Source organism: Podarcis muralis, chromosome 8, assembly GCF_964188315.1.
Source record: "Podarcis muralis chromosome 8, rPodMur119.hap1.1, whole genome shotgun sequence".
NCBI classification, from domain to species: domain Eukaryota; kingdom Metazoa; phylum Chordata; class Lepidosauria; order Squamata; family Lacertidae; genus Podarcis; species Podarcis muralis.
The window spans coordinates 47,430,548-47,454,820 of NC_135662.1; the positions used below are offsets into that span (position 1 = coordinate 47,430,548).

Consider the following 24,273-nt stretch of genomic DNA (forward strand, 5'->3'; position numbering starts at 1 on the left):
TGTGAACTGCAGTTGAGTTGCTTTTCAAACTATAGACACTTTAAAAGAAGCAAAATCAGGGGGAAAAACAGACCAGACTCAGAGGAAGGCTCAAGGCATACTGTACAAAGAATATGGCTTTTGATTTAAGACATTATTAGCCAAACAAAATAGTACCAGAAAAAGTATGTAAGTGTAGCTTTTAATTCTACTGAGGAAAGCCAGGTGGCTTTAACAAGAAGTAAAACTTCCAAAAGCAATTAGTCCAACTACAATGCACAAAAAGTATGTTTTTAATGAAGAATTAGGAAAATGTTGGTAGTTTATTGAGTTCATATTTGAAAAGAGAAAAAAGCAGAAATAAATTTGTTTGTGTATATACGTATACATAGCTACTTTAACAGTCACCTGACTTTCAGCCCCTCATTTGTACAGATTTTATTTTCCTCACATATAAAAAAGGGTATAAGGCTGTCTGCATTACCAAAGTGTTTCAAGAGATGGGTTAAATGTAACAGAATCTGCTATTCTTTCTTTGAGAGAATTGCAATTCTCAACCAACATATGAAATGCTGATACCAATTCTAACACTGTAAGGACATAGTTAAAAATAAAAAAGACAATACTTTCCATTCCAATTTACAAAACATGACAATTATTTTTTAAAAAATAAAATAATAATGACATTTAGTAGGTACAAATGATCCAAGTGAAACAAAGCACAGCATTATCCATCCTAATCTACTGGTAACTAAGAATGTATCAAGAACACCTTTGTTATTAGTGCCTGAAAATGAATTACTACATCCAGGTATTATCAACTTTTAAAAAGTTGACGAGGTATTGGGATGGGGTTAGGGAAATCTTTCAGATTTTACAAATAGTGGAACTTTTTTTAAAAAATCCTAGATATTTCACACACTTTAAATTATATTCTTGCTGTGTTGGGATCATCAGATGGGCAACAAAACTGGATTCTGCAAGCCCTTATGGTTGCAAAGAGGCTTATACAGTATTTCAAAGATTGATGGATAGATTCCTGCCACCCACTACTCAGTGGTCTTGCTGGCCTTTCTGTGTTCTGAATATATATCTTCTAATCATTGCTCTTGTTTAGATATCTATTTGGACAAATGGACTACTGATATTAATATATTTGTAAGTTCAGCCCAGACACTGAGGTCCAGTTCTGAGGGCCTTCTGGCAGTTCCCTCATTGTGAGAAGTGAAGTTACAGGGAACCAGGCAAGAGCCTTGGAGCATCCGCTCACTAAAACACCCTTCCATCAGTTGCCAGAGAGATAAACAATTATACAACCTTCCATAGACATCAGAAGGCAGCCCTGTATCAGGAAGTTTTTAATGTTTAATTGTGTGGGTGTAGGTGGGTGGGTGTATTCTGTTGGAAGCTGCCCAGAGTGGCTGGTGCAACCCAGTCAGATGGATGGGGTACAAGTAATAATTTAATGGTATTATAAGTTAAGAATGGGAGATTCTTTTTATAGTTACTGTGACAATATTTTATACTTTTTGTATTTGCAAAATAAAAAAAAAATTATAAAAGAAAACCAAATTATTTTCATAAAAGGAAAGCTGTATGGTAGCTCAGCGCAATATAAAGCTTCCATTCTCATCAGTACCGGTTTTGCCAGACAACACAATGTTGTAAGAATATGTTAGATAGTTTCTGATGGCACCATGCCAGTTGCATCCAACACTGAGTACAATAAATATTTCAAGGGCTTGAATAATCTGTAAAAAGACCATTCATGAGCAATGTCAGGCTCCAAGAAGATATTCTGAAAAAGTAGAGATTCTCACAGCCACTCAACTTGCTACAGTAAACTGGTAGGCTGTTTGGTTTGATCAGCATGAAGGGTAAATGTACATATATATTCCCTATCTTGTACTGGGCTTGACCTAGACTGGGACCCCATCCCCGTGTATTTGAAAGGGAAATGCATGCAACAAACAAACAAAAAGTCACCAACTCAGCACACACATACCCTTAATACTTGAAAAATATTTTTCACCCAGGAAACCATACCGCAAAACAAAAGCATGATTTCCTTTCCTTTCTGAAGTTAAGCTGGTCCAGGTCTGATCAGTGCCTGAGGCAGTCCACATGGAGGCCACATGTACATCTTATGTCCCACGATATAAGAATGGTGAAATATAAATAGAAGTTAGATACAAGTCCAGGAGTCAGCAGCAGGCCTGGATCTATACCAAGGGAAAATTTTCACTTAAGCAATATCCCTTACATGCTAATGCCTGTGCTGCCTGGGGCTCAAAGGATGTAGACCAAAACATTTGGTGGACACCATGTTGTGTGAGCCTGTTGTTCAGATCACTTAGCAAGGCAAAGTTCAGTAGTGAGTTTGTGAATGGCAGAACTAATAGATTTGTATTACATATTTAGTATGACACTATTCTATAATACTAATTAAAATGATTTGCATATTTTAATTGTCACTGGGGTTCACATGAAACCATCTACTCTATTGACAACTTTTTTTAAAAAAATCAACTAACCCATTTTATTAAAAAAAAATATTGAAAGTAACAGGCTGCAGTTCTATACACACTTACCTGGAAGTATGTCCCATTGAACTCAGTGGGGCTTACTTCTGAGTAGACATGTACAGGGTTGCACTGATAGCGAGTTTTACATTTGTGGGTTAATTTTAAACTATGAATAATTTAGGTATTTCCTCTGGTGTAAAATACTCTATAAGGACTGAGTTTGGCTTACTTCTATCAGGGTATGAGTAACCATATGCTAAGTATGCTGGTGGGCAGGGTCTTAGGAATACTGGTAATTAACCCTGCAGTATAAAGTGCTATTTTCTGCACAGGAAAGCAGAAGCAATATCTCTAGAAATGCCTTTCAACTAATTTTAGAGGCAATGTTCAAAATGGAGATTCTATCCCCTTTTACAGCTTTTATCAATTGAAGCAAGAATCTGAATGCTAAATTGTATGTCTGTGGATGAAGCACACTCAAGGTATACAAAGCTAACAAGTTGCTAGCTGATTGAAGAAAGCAAACCAATGCAAAACAGTAAAATGAAATCTCAAGGGGCCTCAAGAAAAGCAGGTTTCCCCAGGAGCAGGAAGTTGTAAAAGGGTAAGCAGATAATCACTGACCAGCATTAATTTTGAATGGTACACTACTGTGCTGGAACTAACAGACTGAAATGGCCTTTTCAAAGAAAATGTAAAATAGCTTCAAAATATAAAAAATTCCAGCCACCTGTTTTCTAACTTGTCATAGTAACTGCTGTGTTTTGTTTTGCTGGTGTAATGCAGACATGCCCAAGTTTGAAATAAAGTAAACTTTCATGCAGTATGTCCAACAAGAGAAGCACCCTGGATTAGGCACAAGTCTGTATAAATCTATTAAAGAAGTCCTGGCCCTGAGATTATTATAGGGCTGGTTCACATACAATGCCAGAATTTGGTATCGTACATGTGAGCTTTATTCTTGTGGTATCGTACATGTGAGCTTAATCCTTGTGAACCCTGACCCCCATCCCACTCTTTTCCTCCCACTGTGCACTTCATGTCAATTATTTACTTTAACTTTGGTGCAAATCTTTGTTTGTTATAGTATCTGAACTGGCAAAATATAGTTTGCCCTGTCTTCCAAATGAGGATTGATCCTGGTTTGTTGGAGAAACACAACCATAGTCTTCCAATTCAGATATCCTAGGAAACAATTATTTGGACTAAAGCAGAAGTAGGAAATTGAAGTGGTGGATAAAAGAAGGGGGCGGAAGTGTGTAAACAGAAGACTAATTAACATAACACCCAACCATGCTTTGACTCTACATCTGAACCAAGCCTGTTTCAAAAACCTTTCATATCCAACCCAATCCTATACATTTTTACTTAGAAGTAATGTTGACTTCATTGGAAATTAACTGACAAGTTAGTTTTGGAATTAACTCTAAAAAACATTATCCTGATGTCACAAATGGAAAAAGGGGTGTGTTCTGGATTGCAGCCTGATTAACCTAAATATTGTTATATTTTTACTTGGAGAATACAACATATTAATATGATTGTTACTATTAATTGTTATTTGAAAGGTAATATAAATGGCAAATTCTGTTTAAGATTTTATGCCAGTACAAAAAATGACCAGATCTATGGGCAGAAGATTGTCATCCCTTTTAATTGTAATGTCCTTGAAAACAACAATTTATGGATAATTTATTGCCAGTCTAGACTATTTCCTTGCTAAACATACTGGAAAGTGCTCTTCACCGTGATTATAGAAAGCATTAATTTTGGCAGTAAGTGAAGCATAGCACATGGTACCACGAGATAACTGATAGTTATATTTTCTGTGGGGACTATTTTATTCATTCAGTGGGTCTATTTAATGAAACACCAGCTGGATTTACAGGAAAGAAGTTTTAATACCCGCAATGAAATAACAAACACCTCAAAGGTTCAATGTATTTTATTGATGCTGAGAGACTGGCTTGGTGTCTTACAAAAATAAAAGGCTACTCAAACAATTCAGACCTAATTTTAATTTTTACCTACTACAAATGTATAGTTGGAATATATAGTGTTTCTAATTCCTTACTCTTGGGTGGCACTGAAACCTGTAAAATAGATTTTGGATGTACAAGTACAAGAGACAGCTAGTTAAAAGTTCTTGAGTCTTAGAATAAGGTGTTGTTGTTTTTTAAAAAAAGTTGATACCACTACTTCATAAATATAGCATTGTGCCTAACCCTGAGGCTCAAACTACACTCAACACAACAAAAATTAAAAAATTCTGAACATATCAGCACAGACAGAAATGAGGCTCTGAAAGTAGGACCACTATTGCAGCATTCTAACACTCTTTAGGACTGAAGCAATGAACACCAAAAAGTGTGTTCTGTGCCGAGGTACACACCTCTTCCTCTGAACTGTCACTCAGGTCATTGTCAAGTGAAGCACTCAAGGAGGCCGCCTTGGGCTCCAGGTAGCAGAGGCACATAGCCAGAGGAAAGGAGAGAGTGAGAGCATATGGCACTGAGAAAGAGGCAGAAAGCAGAAAGAAAAAGATGAAGAGGAAACAAGGCACAAGGGATGGTGAGCGAATGGGAAGGAAGTGCTGCACACTTTCTGGCAGAAAGTTGGTTTCAGAGAGATTAGGAAAGGATAAGTAGCCATCATCATCCAGGAGTGTGGGGAATGATTCTGGAAGTTGCAAGGAGAAGGAAAACAATGTCCCGCCTTTACCAGCCTTTTGTTTATAGCTGAAGGCCATATCTTGTTCAACTGAGCAAACTCTTCCTTTTCTTTCAGAGTCCAACTCAGACTCGTCAGGCTTTTGAACAGTGTTTTTAGGCGACTTGCAATCTAATGGTTTTCGACCACTCTCCTTACATCTCCTACGGGGCTTTGTTGAAGATGCAAAGGGACCAGATTGTGAGGATGGTGAGGTGTGTAATGGATCTGTACCAAGCAAAGGTGGCTGATGAAAAAGAAGAAAGAGCAGCAAACAAAGTGCAAGAGCAAAAGGACAAAAGAAAATTGTAATTAGTTAATTTCCTCTGTATATAAAAAGTTAATTACATAAGTTTTAAAAAACCAAATTTATTCACTGGATTAAATTCCCTTGCCACATGCCATAGCTATTCAAATGAAGGAGAGCAGTCCAATAACACAAATTCGAAGGCCAATGTGTCTGTTAACAGTATTAGACATCTTATATTTTAAAATATTCAAATGTACATATTCAGTAGAAACCCAGCTACTACATTTGGTTAATAAACTAGATATTCTTAAACATGAAAGCTCAATTGAGATAGTCACCCAAACCATGATTTGAAAAAATGGAATTGTGTTATAGACCAGATGTGAGGAACCTTTGGCCATCCAGATTTTCTGAACTGCAACACTCATCAACCCCAGCAAGCATGGGCAATACCCAGGGTTGATAGGAGCTGTAGTAGCTGAATATCTGGAGGGCCAAAGGTTGTTCATATCTGCTACAAACCTTCATAGTCCTTCATCACCTTGGTACATGCACCAATTCCCTCTTCTATTTCCAGTCTGCTCTAATCCTATTTTACTATAACATACCTATTTGCACATCAAAGCTAGTGCCAATTTCCAGGCCATGGTTTACAAACCCACTTCAATCCCATGGTTTGGAGGGTTACCACTACTATATTTTGCCCACCTTAGTCATTACTTTAAGCTACAGTTAGAAGGATTCGGAAACTAGAACAAGACATTGGCATGAGAGAGAAGCTGATCCTAAAGAAAATTTTCATCACCTAGGAGTCTTTTGAGAAGCTGTTAAAAGTGGGATAAAATTTATGTATGTTTGTATAACTGTAGCCAAACTGAGAGTGGTATCAGCCTTCTTGGGAGAAATATGAAGGTCCGTAGAAGTCCAAAACATCTTGAGGGGTGGGGATTTTAAGGGGTGGAATCCCCCAAACCCAAACATGCTCAGTGGCTATACAACACTGAGTGCTTGTTGGGGAAATGGATTAGGGCATGGCTGGCTGGCACCCTAAGCAGAAGCACACCACACTGCGATGTTTTGTTGCTCATCCCACTTGCTATAAAGAATTTCCTTATGAGAAGTACAAAATGTCACCATATATTACAAAGAAGGAACTACAATGGAAATCAGGTGACATGTAGCTTGTGTATAGATAGTAAGTGTTCTTGGGAAAATACAATCTGTCCCAAACTACCCATTCCCTGATAATATACAGGTAATGTGCTGTACATGGAACTGCCTTTCTAGACTATTGGGAAATTTCAATTACTTCAGACGAAAGTGGAAAAATCATTATCTGGACCATCTAGAAATGAGTATGGTTCATTTTAAAGATCTGTTTACATATCTTTGCCAGACTTTCCAACCAAAAATCAAAATGCTAGTTTTAGGTCTAGGAATAGGGAGCCTGAAAAACTTCTCCCCTATGAACTTGACCAGCCACTGATACTACTGGAGACATGACTCTGAAAGCTCTCACATTCTGAGATGGGTGACTATCAGAGATTATGGTAGTAACATCTCAACTATGTAATCTTATCAAAGGATTATGTTCTTGTGAGTTTTTAATGCTTTCTAACAGTTTAGTGACTTTAAGTCCAGAGGCTTTGGCTTACACAGATTATCTGTCTACAGGTAGAAGTACCCCAACGGTGATGTCTTATTTATCTGGACACTTTCCATTTGTAGTTACAACTATACCAGCTGACAAAATTTTCAAATCTATTCTTACACAGCAAGCTTTAGATGAATTGTGTTGATTCCAGGGAATCAAAGTTACAAACTGGATAGGTTCAGCCTGTTAGTGGATGAACTACTGCTGGTAAAACAGTGTGAATGCACAGTGCTTTGCTGGATCCAGTCAAACTCCATGTACTTCACTGATCTGAGGTTTTTTACACTCACACTGTGTATAAAATTTATGAAAAAAATAAATAACATTGTATTTTCAAATGTGGCCTTCTAGATGGCTTCGAGATGTTCTAAAACATAGTATGATAGCTATTCCTAAGTCAATCTGAGTTATCCTTTTACAAAGTGTCCTGCACTTTCATAATTTTACCTGCCTTTGCTTTGGTTTAACACCTTTCCCTGTTAAGTTGTGCCCTATGGTAATTTACTACACTGACATCAAGTTTTTAAGTATTAAACAAAAATGGTAATCAAATAAAGGATGATGAAGAATCTGAGTTAACATGAGTAAATGTATAACATTAGCAGATTTGGAAGCTACTGCATTAGTGAGATATTAAATGGAGAGGGAGACATAAGGTGATATCCAATTAAGTGATGCCTAGAAGAGTGATTGTTGGCCTTCATCTGTCTTGAGAGACAATGGAAGAGTGCATCTTCAGGGGTAAAGTGAAACTATTGGAGAGTTACAGCCTTCTGTGGCTGTTGAGACCAAAATGGGAGAGACATGTTTTGTTGCAGCTGGGCAGATCTTCAGTCGAGCACCAGGGAGAAATATATGCCAAAGAGAGTTGGGGCAAGAACACATCCCTGTTTTACACTGCTCTTTATAGGAAAGGCGTTTGAGGATGAACCATCATACTGGACAGTGGCATGCATGTTCTTGTGGAAGGCTACAATCATCTTGTGGAGCTTAGGTGGGCATCCTCTTTTGTTGAGCAATGTGAAGAGTCCTTTTTAACTGACCAAGGTCAAAGGCTTTTGTCAGATCTATGAAGGAGATGTACAAGGAGGATTTCTGCTCTTGGCATTTCTCCTGCAGCTGGTGCAATGAAGAAAACATGTCGACTGTTGACCTCTGAGCTCTAAAGCAACATTGTGACTCTGGATAGACTCTGTTGGTGAGAGACTGTAATCTGTTGAGAACTACAGGGTTGAGAACAAAGACGGTTTCTACAGTATTCAGCAGGGAGATTCCATGATAGTTCTTACAATCATGGCAGTCACCTTTGTGGATCACAATCCTGGGAGTCATGAGAGGTGCATTATGTTGGAGGAACTGAGGCTAGCTTTCAGCACTTCTGTTGAGATTCTGTCCTGTCCTGGGGCTTAACCTTATACCTGAGAGTTGATGGTATTCTTCAGCTCATCAAGGAAGGGGGGAGCATCCAACTTTCCAAGACAAGCCGAGTCTGAATGCTGTCAATTGCTGTGCCAGAGACCATGTTTTCCTGCGAGTACAGTTCTTGATAGTGCTCTGGCCACCACTTCATCTGTTTGCTGCAGCCTGTGATGATCTCTCTAGACAAGGTTTTTAGCAGTGCAGTTTTCCTGACAGTCTAAAGGTTGTCTGCATGCCTCAAGTAGACTCACTGAAATCAGTGGTCTTAATTTAGCCATGAGTAACTTAAGTCCATTTATTTCAAGGGGGTTGCTCTAAGTACAACTTAATTGGATACTGTACATATTTAAGTTATTTAGAGCACAAGAGCAAATTCTATGACAATCAATTTGATACAGCATTTTCATATATTTATATTGCAGGCCTATACATGTCTTATCACAAGTACGTCCTTCTAAATGAGGAACCCCATGGAAGCTTTCAATAAATCTCCCATACTTCTCTGATATGGTAAATGGAGGTAAAATAATTAAAAAGAGAAATAACTAATTTTAAAAGGATTTTTTTAAAGTAAAGAAAACCCAACAGATGAAACTATGCAGTGTGTGTGTGTGTGTGTGTGTGTGTGTGTGTGTGTGTGAAATGGATGGATCAAGTTGGACTTTAAAATAAAAATCAACAGAGCTGCTATTGACTTCAGTGATCGTAGCATCCACACACAGGGCAAGTTTTTGGTGAATCAGGTCCATGTACCTGGTGGCTGCATTGTTACCTGGTGGCAGAATTCTGACCACCTGTTTGAGAGGCATAATCTAGTTTATTTTTCTTCTGCTCTTAACAGGTAATTGGCACTGTCAGAGGTGACATTTACTAACAGTTTGGTAGGTTCATATGTAAAGTTATTTGCACCCAGTCTACTACTGTGCACTGGAACCCAAGACATAAAATCTTGAATTTAGAAGAAGACAATTTTTTCTTATTTTCCTATCTTACTGTATTTATCTGTGTTCATCTAATTTGCTTGTATGATTTAATTCTCTTAATCTAAATATATGGTCCTCTTAATAAGCTGTAATACTTTCTTATTAGTAAGAGTAAAAGCCATTTTAGAATTCATTAAGCATCACCATTTAGATTTCCGGAAATCCCTTCAACTTCCAAAAACGTTCAAAAACCAAGGCGCGGCTTCCAATTGGCTGCAGCAGCTTCTTGCACTCAATCAGAAGCCGCGTAAGCCCTGCTGGACATTTGGGTTCCAAAGAATGTTCACAAACTGGAACACTCACTTCCAGGTTTGCGGCGTTCGGGAGCCAAAACATTCGAGTCGCAAGGCAGTCAACAACCAAGGTATGACTGTATAATAAACACACTGCTTTCAGTGTAGTTTGCAACAAGAAAGTTTGTTCTTTTTAGCCCTACAATTGAATTAAAAGTGCAGGGTGAATGCTGTCACTTCAGTTTATTCTTACAAACTTATTTCAGTTGCCTGGAGCTGCAAAATCAAAAATTTTAACCAACCGAGCAACTATAAAGACAGAATTAAGAATTTGTACATTTATGTAAAAGCTTTACAGCCATAGCCTGTGAGCTTCCCAGTCAGCAAAGTAATTAGAAAAGGTGCCAGCAACATCACAATTTGGGGTGACACTGCGCTGGTGTCAGCAGCCAACCTCAGACTGTCATACAGGAATGGCTGTGTGGACCAGCAGTGCAGTGCAAAGCTGCTAAAGCAGAGTGGTTGTGAAAGAAATGAACAGCGGGCATGCAAAACTAGGGATAATAAACCTACATTGTATTATAAAAGCATGCTATTATGGAACACACTGGCAAAGTCCTAGATGCCTCAAATTTGAAAAACAGGACTGAAACTAAAGAAGCAGTTCAAATGGAATAGAATGCTGTTTAGAGTATATGTAGCTGCAACATTAGGCTGAAGCTCCTCATTTACATTGTTGATTGAACCTACTAGTTGTGTGCAACAGACACTGAAGGAGACCTACTGGCTCAGAAAATTGCTTGGTTTGCTATGGATCCAGAATTAGTTAAAACCTATTTCCCCATGTACTGTGGCTGGCTGATGGAATGAAATGCCAAAACCTACACTTACAAGTGTGCCAGCGACACTGATTCCAACAACATGAAAAGGAAGGTAGTTATATTTTAGATCAGAAAAATAAGAATTCACACAAGAGCCATTTGGATAAACTTCTCAGGAGTAATTAAAAAAACATGGTAAAAGTGAGATCTTTTTTTAAAAAAATACAAACATAAAAGTCCTGGTCTTCTAAAAATAAGAAAAATGTGGAAGCCATCTCAGTCCATAATAGCAAACCTATTTACATTTTTGCAGAGTTCATCATATTGCTTAGAAATAAACCATTTCTCTATAAAGTAAGATGTGTTGCAAGTCATCGTATTAAAATTGCAGAAAAAGACTCCACAGGATCATAAATATATTTCCTGTTGAATATGAATATATATCATGACAAATGTTTCTATCTACCACTTCTAATTTTGCTTAGCTAGTGGAGCTAAATATAAACCAGAAAACTATACCTTTGTATCATGCCGTATTGTTGAGACTGGAGTGACTTCTTCTGATTTCTTCTTTTTATTCTGGTCCTCATCCTTCTCCTCTTCCGCCTTTTTCTCTGGAGTCACAGTGGTTATCAAGTTCGTTTGAGAGATGCCCTTTGTCGTGGCATACTGGCCAGTACCAACCTCTGCAGCAGACATAGAATCCTTCATGTACATTTCATGGTTTTCATTGACTGATGCTAAAAGCAAATATAATTTGAAGAGGTAAAGTCTAACATAAATTGCGCTGCAAAGCCAAATAAAAATAAATGTGGATTAAAGCAATTTGCCAAGGAGCTAAAAATGTCATGTTTCAGAAACATGCGGAAACATGTATAATTACTAAGTAAATTTGCAAAGGGATTAAATATACAAGTGTGCATTTGCATACACACATATTAAGGCTTTATATGTATTCATACACATGCAGATGCTCCATAACACATATTCAGAATACATTTATAATATTAGTTGCTAGAATGCTCAACGTCAAAAAACTAACATGATTTGAGCATGTTGCAGCGTTTCTTGCTTAAGAAAACGGTGTAAATAATAATCAGTATGCAATGCGCACAGCAGGAAAGGGTTCTGTTTACTATTTTCATTATAATGTAACCAGATGCAATGCAACCAAAATGGAGCCAAAAAGGAGGACAGTATAAACCTAAAAAAATAAAACTGTACATCCAAAGAAGATTCCATAATTTTTGGAAATGAAAAAGATTTTTTTAGAAAGCTGAGTATGTAAAAAACAATTTATAGGACTGGTATGATTGCACTGAAACATTATGATAAAAAAAACCTCTAATGGTCCAAAATTTGTATGTTATTATGAATCAAAATTATACTTCTGTGTATATTACAGACCTTTTTCTCTATCCATATCAAATGTCACCACTCTATGGCAAATCGATCTATCTAGCTCAGAATTGCACTGTAAATCATAACGGTAGAAACCTTTTCCTAGAGTAAAATTCTGGCGGTGAGAAGCTATAATAATTTCCATTCCATTTTTGTAGACCTAAATGATACCATGGTACTCTGCAAGACTGCCAGTGGGGGGGAGACAAACTAGATGTGTGACGTTACTCAAGTTGTTAGCCCTTGCATGGTTGTTGTTTTGAAAACCAAAAAACAGCTTTATAGGAGGCAAGTAAGTCAGATCAGAATCATGACATGAGGCTTTATCACATTCCCTCTGTTACAGTCCTGATCAGAACTGGGCACCAATGGCAGTTTTCACTCCACTAAAAGTAGCAGGCATAGTTCCACTGACACCAATCAGAGAAACATCTGTCCAAGCATTAACTCACTTCCTCCTTCCCATTCTAAGGCCCAAAACTGGTTTGACCTCCCCATTCACATAACCTGCTACTTATTAAAGAACAAACAAACTGCAAGCACTAACTATTACAGTCCCATTTGGCCCTCCATGGTAAGTCCTGGGGAAACAGACTTACAATAACTGATTCTGTAAGATTTCCCATTTCCACCCTTATATATTGAACTTTCAAAAAATCTAATTTTTCTTTCCAATAAATCAGTGAGCCTCCTTTGGATCTGTACCAGAAGCAATGCTCTATGTTTATTTTATTGTGATTTTATTTTGGTGTTTTTCAGTTGTTAAGATTCCTTACACAGTGCCATGATGAGTGGCCTAAAATCTTTTAAATTAATAAAATTATTTTTTTTAATTTTAAATAAAATTATTGTCCATGGCTATACAGTGCTAAAAGCTTCCATTTAATTTCAATGATGCACATGGATACCAACTGAAAGCTGAGCAACAACTTTGAAAGGAATATTAGTAACAATTATACGCATAACTTTTCTAAGATGTATCTGGCCTGAATAGAATATAGAAATTGGAAGACTAGAGGTTACACTAAGTATAGGCTTGAATCCAGAAAACCCAGGATCAAATCTCCTCTGTACTATGAATCTCACTGGGCTTTCTTGAGCTAGTCACTATTTCTCAGCTGAACTACCTCACAAGATTGTTGTATTATAAGCTGAGCTCTTTGGAGGATAAGCAAGATACAAATGAAATAACCAAAAAGCCAGGTGTATACTTATGCCATTGAATTCATTGGTAACTTTACACAAGTATGTAGTTCCCCAAACTAGTAACCAGTGCAAGGTAAACCTACTCCATGGTTAATATCTAATTACCAATTTGTAATCATGCCATGTTCCACCTTTTTATATGCTTCACTCAGAGTGATTTTTCAAATCAATGTAGTCATAATTCTGTTTTGCCTCAACAAACCCTTTGGAAAAAACCTAACCTGCACTTTTAGAATTCGAGTATATTATCTGTGATTTAGAGATACATGTACATTCAATTTGTATGCACATCAAAAATTATTGGAGCACCTTTCCCTCTCTTAGTAAACTCAAATCACATTTTACACCCCCTATTTTTAAAAAAAGGGGCTCATGTTCTGCCCAGAAAAAAAACACTGTCCAATTAACCATGATGTAACTTATGCATGCATACAAGACAATGATTAGGCTTGTTCTGATCTGAATTTTGCTAGAGGTATTTACTTAATAAAAACTAAGCAAAAGAAAAACAACACTGAGAACAATTTGTACTCTGAGATGCATGCATAGCAGCAAGGTCGCGAGTTGCTTGGTAACCAGCAGGAAGCATATTAGTACTCAAAAGGATCAAAATTAATGAGTGATAAGCACTCATGTTATCAGTTTCAGCAGGGAACACCAAGGATTATCACTAATTTATATGGATCACAATTTTTTCCATTGACCCCGGCAGTTTCTTGGTATCTGCTTTATATTCTTTTTTTTTTATGTATAGAAATTTGAATAGCAGCTTCCTAGAAGACAGTTACATGCTGATTTTCTATCTGCAAATAAATAGTATTAAACTGAAAATTGGTTAGGTGAGTTCACATTTTGAGCATCATGTTTTGTTAGTTTTAAAGGGTTGCAAATTGTCGATAAGCGTAAGCAACAAAAGTAGCAGTAAAGAGGAAGGAAAGAGCTAGCTCAGGAGCTTTGATTTGTCTTTCACAACATATATTAATTTATTTACACTGTATGCATGCAGGCGCGGCTGGAATCTAGGCAACACCTGAAAATTAGAATGCCGCTTACCTGGGACTCCACGGAGGTGGGGTTTGTGGCCTGGCCTGGCAGAAGCCTGGATGCGAGGCCTTCTTAGGCTACAGGTAGCCATTGAGGGATGCCAGCACCTCCTTCTGCAGCCATATGGCATGCCTGGAGGCCTTGTTCAAGTGAGCCAGTCAGGAACAAGCTGAGGGGTAGGGCTGTGGACCTGACAACCCTAGTTCCCAGTAAAATCCATCTAATATTAATAAATACTAGCTGCACGCAGCCACCTCAGCTCCAATCCTCGCTGGACTTCCAACCCACCTGCCCTCTTTATGGGTCCTGCCCATAGATGTGCAGGCAGATAAGCTATATGGAAATGACTTAAATTCCATATAGGCAGGCAGACAACTGGTGTGACACCAATCTGAAACCTAAAAACAGGAGTTCTGGTGGCAATTGTTTTATGTATTTATTTGAGTCTCTTTGGGATCTAGGTCAACTATATATTTGATTGGAACACCCTAAAAAGCTGAGGGAAACAGAAAGCATTTCAGTAACTGAAGAAAGACTGGTGGTTGAAGGAATAGGTGGGTCAAGGTTGAAGTTTCATAGTTTCATTGTTCTTCTTTCCACAGCTTTTGTGTACTGCCATATGAATAAGCCCAGGAAAAGCAGAAGGCTAATATTTATTTAATGGGCATTTTATAATGAATGAAGTATCATGCATATACTTACAAGCATCATCCAACAGAAGCTCAAGGGACATGAGATTACAAGAAGCTTAAATCTGTTCTCTAACAATATAAAAAAAATTAAGATAAAACTCCAAATAAAGACCATCAAGAGCATCTTACCCCCATCTAAGCTGCGAGACATTGTATAGCGTTTGCTTGATGAACGCTCAAAGTAAGGTGCTGGGCGGTCTATCAGTGCACTTGCTCTCCTTGTCTGGGCTTGTGTCCTTCCACTGTAGCGAAACTTGGAACCCAGTGTAAGAAATTTTTTGGGAGGAGCCTCTGGGAGCAAGAGCCTAGAACATATCACACAGAATGCTTGTGAAGAATTGCAGGTTTTAAATGGGAAAAATGAAGTGAAAAATAAATTCTGGGCATCCATGTCTCTATTCCATAATCCTTTATTTGAATAGATATGGTTATAACACAGTGCTCCTACGCATGCCTCCTCAGATGTAAATCTAGTTATATCCACTAGTACTAACACCCAGGCTAGGTGGACATAGATTTACAGCCTCAGTTTTATGCTAGAATTAAATAGTGTAGAACCTTCCCGTCCCTCCCCTTCTGTCCCCTGCAACACGCCAGACATCCTCAAAATTTACTCCAGAGGGTTCTGCACATACAACCCATATATTATAGTTAGAAACAGCTGGATATTTTGAAGTCTTTGTCAAATAATAATAATAATAGTCTGTTATTCTTTTCAAAAACATGTATCAACAACTGCTTCTTCACATATATATCTACATATCTACAAACACAGTCATTTTGTGTGGCACTGACACTGTTTGATTATGTATTGGCTATGATATATAAGATATTATATCTAGGTGAATCAGCATACAGGTAGACTTCTCTCAAACCCACCACTACAGTAGTATTAAAACTTTCCACATGAACTTTGCCCCAGAATTCACTCTTCATTCTGGAGTTGCTATCCCTAATCTGACCCCACCCTAAGAAAGAATCCCTAGATTATATCAACTCATTATATAGTAACTGTTCTTCCACATCATTGGTGAAATTATCTTCATAGATGTAGTCCTGCCCAACCATGACTCTGGGTGTGGGGCTCATCCAAGGAAGAGGAGTGGGGCTCTTGCAGAGGCCTCAATTACCACCAGGGACCATGAAGTGCTTCCTCTTATAGTCAAGCATATATTTCGAATGTTTCTCTATACCAATGATCAAGAAGAATGCTACATTTTAATGGGTTGTATCCAATGCTAGCCCTACTCTAAGGAGACCCATTTGATGTAAACGGACATTATATTTCTACTTGCCCAACAGAACAACCTCCCATCTCCTCTGCTGTTCTGGGGTGGGGGAGAGGCGAGAAAACCCTGCTGCACTAATAGAAGCCATTATGCTGGCTCCTGCTAGCAGAACTATTTAATTGTATCCTTCTTAAGTACATTTTAGTTTTTATTCTTCATTTCTATGTGTCATGTTTTAAAATATAAAAGACATTGTATACCTGAAAAATGTATGATGTTCAACACATACTTTCCATAAACGCTTCGCAGCACGATGATTTGGTAATTTAAACCCAATTGTGCTTTCAAATTGCTCAAACTAGGAGAGAAAAGAACATTTAATTTCGAGTTAAGATGTAACAAATATACAATGAAGCATATTACCAACTCAAGAAATTTGTATACATCTGCATATATTACATACAAGCAGACTGGGTCAACACTGTTAGGGTTGCCAATGTAAGCAAATAATATGCAGTGTATTCTAGATTTATGGCTGCTCATGAAACCTTAATTTGGTCCCTTGCAGCCTGAACTGGCTACACAGACATTCCCAGGGGAATATATATTGTAAGTAAATATAATGGCATAAAACAGGATCAGTTCTGGTTTGCTAATAAACACCATGTCAGAGTTCTTCTACACATTTCAGATGTTGCTGGACTACCAGTGCCAGGCTGATGGGAGCTGAAGTCCAACAATACCTGGGGAGCTAAAAGTTGACCACCACGGATTTAGAAGAACTAGCATACAAAATCCACAACTATTTAAGAAAGGGATATTTGATTAATGTCTGTCAAAATATATGAAAGTGTATCTTAACTGCTATTAATAGGTTTTACTGGACTCGTGGACCAACCAAGTGCTGTAGAGAAGAAACTTAACACATCAAGACACTATTATTGCTACATTAATCAACTGTGACATAAGATTCTCTCATCTTGCCGCCACAAAGAAATCAGCTGTTATTTCTGACAATGTGGTGCTCTGGGGTTTAAAAGTAGGAGAACAAAGTAACTTCCTACTCAGATATGAAGTTTAATAACAGCTTCAACAACTCAATATCCCCAATACTAACCCAATCTTAGAAATGTTCTGATTAATAAATTATACAAGAATTAAAACATTGGGGGGGGGAGTCTAAAATAATGTGAAAATGATGATCTTGGTAAATAAACGTTTGTCTAGTACAAAGAGGGTGAGGAAGAATGAAGCAGAGTGCGTACGTAGGAAAGGACACAAGTGTATGCTACAATTCCTACTTGTGTGAATGCTGTCATATGTAGTTTGGCCCTCAGAAAGGCAAGGGGGGTGGTTCTGGCAACAGGGGAAATACAGCATAATGCCATGACTGCCATGGACTTGGTTACATACACTTGCATGAACTCAGTTAATGATTATATGAAATTGGGCAACTGGAGCAGTCCAGTTTGCAAAAGGAACACTGAAATACATTAGGTTTGCTGAAGTCCACTTACTTCCCCTGGTCGGATTTTGATATAGAAGTTATTCCTCTTGTATGAAATTTTGAGAACCTTAGGCCAAGCAAATCTGTTTATTCTGAGTCTGTCCCGATATATCAAGAGACCACTTGCGCAAACCCCTAACATGATTTCAACTCCTTCAGAGTCCTAAAAAAAAGATGTTTCAAAATATGTTATTTTTTAATCTTTAGAGCATCAATGGTTCATTTCCATTTTCACAATCACAAGCTTTTTGAACATCAGATTGGAGGTGGACAGCATTCCTTTGTGGGGAATGCCATCCACTGAACCACAAAGTTCTCCCATTTTTGGCAAAAACAGTTAATGTAATTAACAGAACACAAAATAAAAGACTTTCTTTCACTCAAATATCTATGCAGATTTCCTTCTGAAATGCCCTGCAGTCCTTTCAAAACCTGTGTATATATTATATACATTTATCGAAGCTTTCGAAAAGATTTTATGCAGAATGCACTCAGAATAACATGCACTTCATAATTTTTTTTCTGGTCAGCAACGTTTTGCCAAAAACATGATCCATTTAATATATAATGACTAAGATGTAAACGTGTGATCTTAAATTGAGGAAGACTAAAGCCACATGTCAAGCCAAACCACTTTTTGCAGACACTGTTTCACCATATATAAGTACAGTACATTTTGGTTTGGTTAACTCTATTCCATGGCACTGATTGCAGAACTTTCCACAGGTACGTAAGACAAAGGACCGATTCACACACAATGGTAAGCCAAATCATGGTCTGGAAAGAATGAGCAAGCTCAGAGAGAAAATCATGACTGCTTTGGCGCTCCCACAGTCATCCTGCTGCCCTGATACCTGGAGCTAAGCCATAGGTTGGCTTAGCTTTTCATGCAAACTCAGTCTCAAGGTTTGTCTCACTCTCCAAAAGCCATGAGCTGCAACCAATGGTTTACCATTATTTTCTTACTGATTACCCACCTGCTTGCTTGTCACAAAGCCATGGTTTAGCTTAGCATTACATGCAGAAGAGACCAGAGCCTCTTCAATGGCTCTGTGGATGCTGAACAATGTACCACTGAAACTACATGCCAGGTGAAGGATAGGACACTCTATAACATAGATCTGACTGAATTTACATTTCAGTTAAAAGTGCTTTAGCATTCTTTTTATTTTATAATCATCAGTTCATCAAAATATATTAAATAAACTAGACAATAAAAATCAATGCATGAATGGCAACACTTCTAAGTTCCTAATCTGAACCATCCTGCTACTTAGACTGTACCTTGGCATGGTGCAGATCTACTCCGTACATGGACAATTTTTTTGCATTCTCCAAAAAATGCATCTCAGCTTCTGCAGGTGTCATTCCCCTAAAGATAATCAACATGAGTAGAAATAAACACACTTAAAAATGAACTTGTTTCCCGGAAAATAAATGTGTCCTTTATGATGATTTAAATGATTTCATGCAGTTGTCTGTTTTACACTATTATTCACTCCATCCAATTATTTCCCCCTCAGTTTAATGCTTTGAAATTCAGTACATTTTTCTTGAAGGACTATATTGTATACATTTCCCACCTGCTTATATTACCTGTGGCTTTTATGAAGCTCTATTACTTTGTCTTCCAGTTCTTTAGTATGGTTTGGTGCAAAGCGAAATTCACTGACGTAATCACTTCCGTATTCATCAGGATCATAATCCCCAAGCTCTGACTGAACTGTATAGGAGCCCAATAGTGCAAGTGTAACAAAAGAACATGGCAGTCGTCCAGAAACTATGTCATCTCTCAGCTGTAAACAGAGGTAGTACCTGCAAAAAAAAAAAAAAAAAAATGTAAAAAAACCCTCATTAACACCTCCATACCCCTCGCAAGTTGTAGCAATTCACAAGCAGTTTAAAGGTTCCATTAAGCCTAGACAAGTGCAGAATCTTTCCTTTAACCAAAGTGGTAGGAAGCAGAAGAAAGGACAAACAGGAATGTGAAAGAAATCTCTTCTTTCCGTCATAGGGCAGTTGGGGGATGACCAGTTAGGTTGATACATAATGGAGCACTTGAAAACACAATCCCAAGTGGTGTGCACATATGAAGAAACAGTAGATGCAGTCAGAACTCCAGTTTTTATTTTAGGCACAAGAGAGTTCTCCCTTCCCACGCACTATATATTAATTAGAATAATTTATACATTGAGCAGAAGTGCCAAGGCTGTTTACAAACAAACAAAAACAACAAAATACCACAACAGAACCAGCTCAATAAAACAAAGTTGAAATTTCAAGTCACAATAAAACATTAGAATATCAGTCATAACAATCAGGAATGGTGGGAATTGGTTCTTCTCAGTATGTCACTGCTGTATTATTTTAATTGCAATTCATGTTTCCTCTTCTGCTTACTTTTCATTTAATGCTAACTACAAGCGGCAATTTCAGAAATATGTCTTTCACCTGCTAATGGTAGCAAAGAACTATTCCCTCCGTTTACTGCAGCATCTTCATATGTTCACGATTATGTGAATGTCACAGCCACTGTCAAGGACAGATGAGGTCTCCTCAGCTCAAATTTTCTGAGATTTTTCAGAGAAACCCAGCCTTCTGCTATGACAATTATCCAGCCCTTCCCCAAAACTTACTGTAGGCAGGATGGGTCAGTCATTAGCAAGGAAGTCCGGTTCCCAGCAATGGAGGCTCATGAGTATGCGCAGGAAACATGGGAAATGTAGTTTTCAAATGCTCTTTGCTACACTTCACAGGTTTCAGTGCACTGGATGCCATAAGGCTGAGGGGTTGGCTACTGCAAGCCCACCCTAGTACACCTACCAACCCTTCAACAAAGGTAAGGGGATGGCAGTGAGGCAAGCTTATTATAAGTTAGACCTTGGGGGGGGCAGGTGGATGAGGATGATACAGCTCCAATATCTACATTTCCTTCCATCACCCATTATCAGTATGGTAGTAAATAGTGTTCACCTCACATTATACAAACAATTGTTTAATAATTGTTAGTTAGAGGTTGCCACCACCAATAACTTTTCATGACCGACTTATAAAGATTGCTGGGTGTTTTAAATACCTGGTAATATCTTCAGAAAGCTGGGCAGGATCAGGAGGATAGAATTTCACATTAAAAGAGAAATGCCAAGCACCACCTATAAGAAAACAAAACTTAATTAGGATTCTCTGCATACCGTGTCCAATAATGGTTATCCAGTTGTCTGAACCATTTCCTTTGCTTTCATAATTGAAGATTGAAGGCTCCTAACTTAACAAAAAATAAATAAAAAGAATTGTCCCTCGGCAAACAGCAACTTATCTGAAGCGTCTGCAAAAACTTGTAGACCCAGGACAATTTTCTTGGCTAAGATACGGTTTACACAATCAAATACAAAGATAAGAACAATGCCACCTAAACATTTAGCAAGGTTGTGCCCACAACTGAGTAAAGCATATAGTTATTTCTATAAACACATTCATCAGCACCTTGGGGATATCTATCTCAGCAGAATTTCTTTGTCCTTCACCATGTACAAAATTGTAAAGATAAAACATAGAGGTCATTACTCAGAATCAGCCCTGAAAGCCTCAAGATGAGGCAATAACATCACTACAGTCAACTAGCCAGCTTAGTTCCCCTGCTCCGACCAGTTACATTGCTTATTAGTCTTAAAATGGTTCGGTCTTGCTACAAGAACGCTCTGACAAAGCAAAGAGGTATAAACATTTGCATTTTACAGCCTGATCTTGTATACCAGAAAATAAAATAAAATAAGAGGTTGTTTTGGTTTGTTACTATAGTATGTATCTTTGTGTTTTTATGTTGTAAACCACCCTGTGTTCTTCGGCTGAAGGGATGTTTAGAAATTTAATAAATAAAATAAATATCACCAGTGCCCTTTCTTGGGCCTGGCCTCAGTCATTCAAGTTCTAATGACAATCAGGTTACCATAATGCACTCTTATGTGGGATACTCCCTTGAATGCAGCCTGGAAACTTCCAACAGGTTCATAATGCAAAGCTGCCAGAGTTCTGACTGGACCTAACAGAACAGTGAATGCTGATGGGGTTGTAGTCCAAACCATCTGGACAGCATCAGGTTGGTGAAGGCTGCAATGTACTGATATTACACACATCCTTTAACCACAACACTGTGTACCAATTTTTTTTCCTCGATTCAAAATTGTTTTTGACCTTTACAGCTCTCAGTGGCCTGTAACTGGAGTATCTCTAGATTAATCTTCCTTCCCATGAGTCTAACCCTGAGGCTTTTCTCCAGATCACCTCACTATCAGATACCTGCTGAGAAGGGGAAAGTGCCTTTTTGGTTGTGATGCAACTAAACTTCTGTAATGTTCTTTGGAAAAGGTACACACAATTTTTAAAAACATGATGCTGCTTTAAATAAGGATTCAACCGCTGCTGCTTTTAAACTTGTCTTGTAAGTCTGTTTTTAAAACATGTACTGTAATTGTTACGTTCCTGCTTGCTTGCAGTTTTTATTATTTATAAGATGCCTTGAATATTTTAATAGAAAGACAGGGTAGAAATGTTTAGAAATAAAACATATAATAAATTCAGCCCACTAAGGTAAGTAAATAAGCTTTATTGTACTAGCCAAAGGCCATGACTAAACCATACACACACTATGCGGAAAAGGAATATCTATATGCCTATAAAACTATATAAAAAACAGAGTCACTGCCTGAACCATCAAAATCATAAAATGCAGATGAACATGTAGACTGGGGACTCTACACAACATACAATATTTTTCTATTTAGACCTCTGAATATCCCTTACAGTTTACTGAAATTCTGCCCAAGTTCTTCTTTCACTAAGGTGCCATATATCTTACCAGCAGAAGCTGTGTAAAGTATATCTTTTAATTTCAGTTTTAAGTACTTTTCTACTTTGCAACATCCTATTTTTAACTATTTAAACTGAGCACGTCATGATGAATATGCATGTTGAAGGTGTGTCAAGTTTCATTACTGAAGCCTTGGTGTGCTTGACAGTAGAGGGGTCATGTTAATCTTGACAGTACAATATATATTAAATTGTGTGCAAATTTCCTACAGGTTTTGTCCTTTAGGGTCTGGAATGTTATATACATGAATGAACCTCTGCCCTTACAAAATACAAAGACTCTCTTTTCTTGGTCCTTCCCTACATATATTTCTGCTTGAACAAGTCCTTCGCTTGAACAAAGCTCTTGGTTTATTCAGGAAAAACAGACTTCTAAATGGCAATTAATCAGAGATCTTAACAATCCTGGTGTACAAATCTCTGAGCTACTTTGGAAAATGTTTGGATTCCATTCATTTGTTTGGGAAAAGCAAGAAAGACTTCAAGTAAGCCTGCTGTGCTGTACTGATTTTAGAAAAAAGGCAGAGTCCATATTTCTTCCCCACATTGGGTAAAACAAAGAAACAGGGTGAGAAAAACTGTATACATACTTTTGCCAAATTTTCTTAGGTGCCATTGAACATTATTACTTTTAACTGCAATGATAACTGGGTGCCTTTCAGGGTAGAGGAGCCCAAAGGAGATCCCGTCTGCTAATGAATTTTTGTGTATGATTTGCATTCTTAAATTATCAGTCAATAATATTTTATGTCTGGTAATACTGGGTTCCTAAAGTAATTCTCTGAAACAGCAAGTTTTGCATTTTATATGCTACAACTGCATCTCTTCCCACTGTCAAGAGCAGGACTAGACTTTGCTGTTCAGGATAATCTCCTGCAGTTACCATTGTTCACATTTGGCTAAGAAGTCTACATCAGATGAATCTACCATAACAAACACTGCACATTTTCTTGACTACATCAATACTGATTTTTAAAAATGGCAAGCAGCTGAAACCATTGCTGTCACATGTAAACCTAGTTCAACTGAAATCCATGTGCTTAGGCTTTCAAAACAGGTTTACATAATTTGGCTATTCAAAGCAGACATTTCTTTACAGAAATTTTGATGTTTTAAAGCATTTACAACATTTTATTAAATATTTCTCATTACAAGTATACCACTTCGCTCATACTATAAATTAACATTTGTAAACCAGAAACCATGTTTTAATTCCAGATGGAGAACGCTTCCTACCAAATGTAATTGCTTGCATATACTTGGCCACTGGAAAGATTTTATTTGTGAAGTGTGATTGAGAATGAACACTGACATCTGTTTGCTACAGCAAATTCCATGTGTATGCATTACACCAAGTTTGTAGAAAGGATCTTAAATATTCGACTTGGTTGCCTTGATGCTTAATTTATGCTGGGTACTTTTAGGTTTCTAAAGCAGTTCACAAGTACATTTACATGTCAAGCACTGGTAAGAGGAGAAAGGAAGTATAAAATTGGGTAACAATGTAGAAAAATAAATTTAAAAATACAAGGTAGAACCACAGATATATAGACCTCTTCTACAGGTATAATCACATCTTTTAGGCAGCATTCCTAATGTTACTTACCTGGAAGGAATCCCTATTTAAAACTTACAGTTAATGTCTTTAAAATGATTTAGCACAACTTACTTCGGATCTGCTTTTTTATTTCCTTGGCTGGGTCCAACCAATTCTGAAAATAAGTATTTAAAATATTTGAATGTACAAACATGTTT

General features: G+C 37.6%; 1 protein-coding gene across 23 annotated transcripts in view; it reads right to left on the minus strand.

The window, feature by feature from the left end:
- EPB41L3 (erythrocyte membrane protein band 4.1 like 3) overlaps nt 1–24,273 on the minus strand; it is a 129,256-nt gene that overhangs the window by 17,751 nt on the left and 87,232 nt on the right. For 14 of the 23 annotated variants that reach the window (XM_077933129.1, XM_077933124.1, XM_077933123.1 and 11 more), the window contains 9 exons: nt 24,188–24,230; nt 20,729–20,804; nt 19,249–19,467; nt 18,937–19,024; nt 17,663–17,815; nt 16,406–16,503; nt 15,046–15,221; nt 11,093–11,313; nt 4,897–5,460 (listed from right to left, as the gene is read on the minus strand). In XM_077933129.1, the coding sequence (XP_077789255.1) occupies nt 4,897–5,460; nt 11,093–11,313; nt 15,046–15,221; nt 16,406–16,503; nt 17,663–17,815; nt 18,937–19,024; nt 19,249–19,467; nt 20,729–20,804; nt 24,188–24,230 (1,638 nt within the window). The remainder of the gene's footprint in view (nt 1–4,896; nt 5,461–11,092; nt 11,314–15,045; nt 15,222–16,405; nt 16,504–17,662; nt 17,816–18,936; nt 19,025–19,248; nt 19,468–20,728; nt 20,805–24,187; nt 24,231–24,273) is intronic. The other 9 variants (XM_028737298.2, XM_028737297.2, XM_077933132.1 and 6 more) reach the window with 3 other exon arrangements.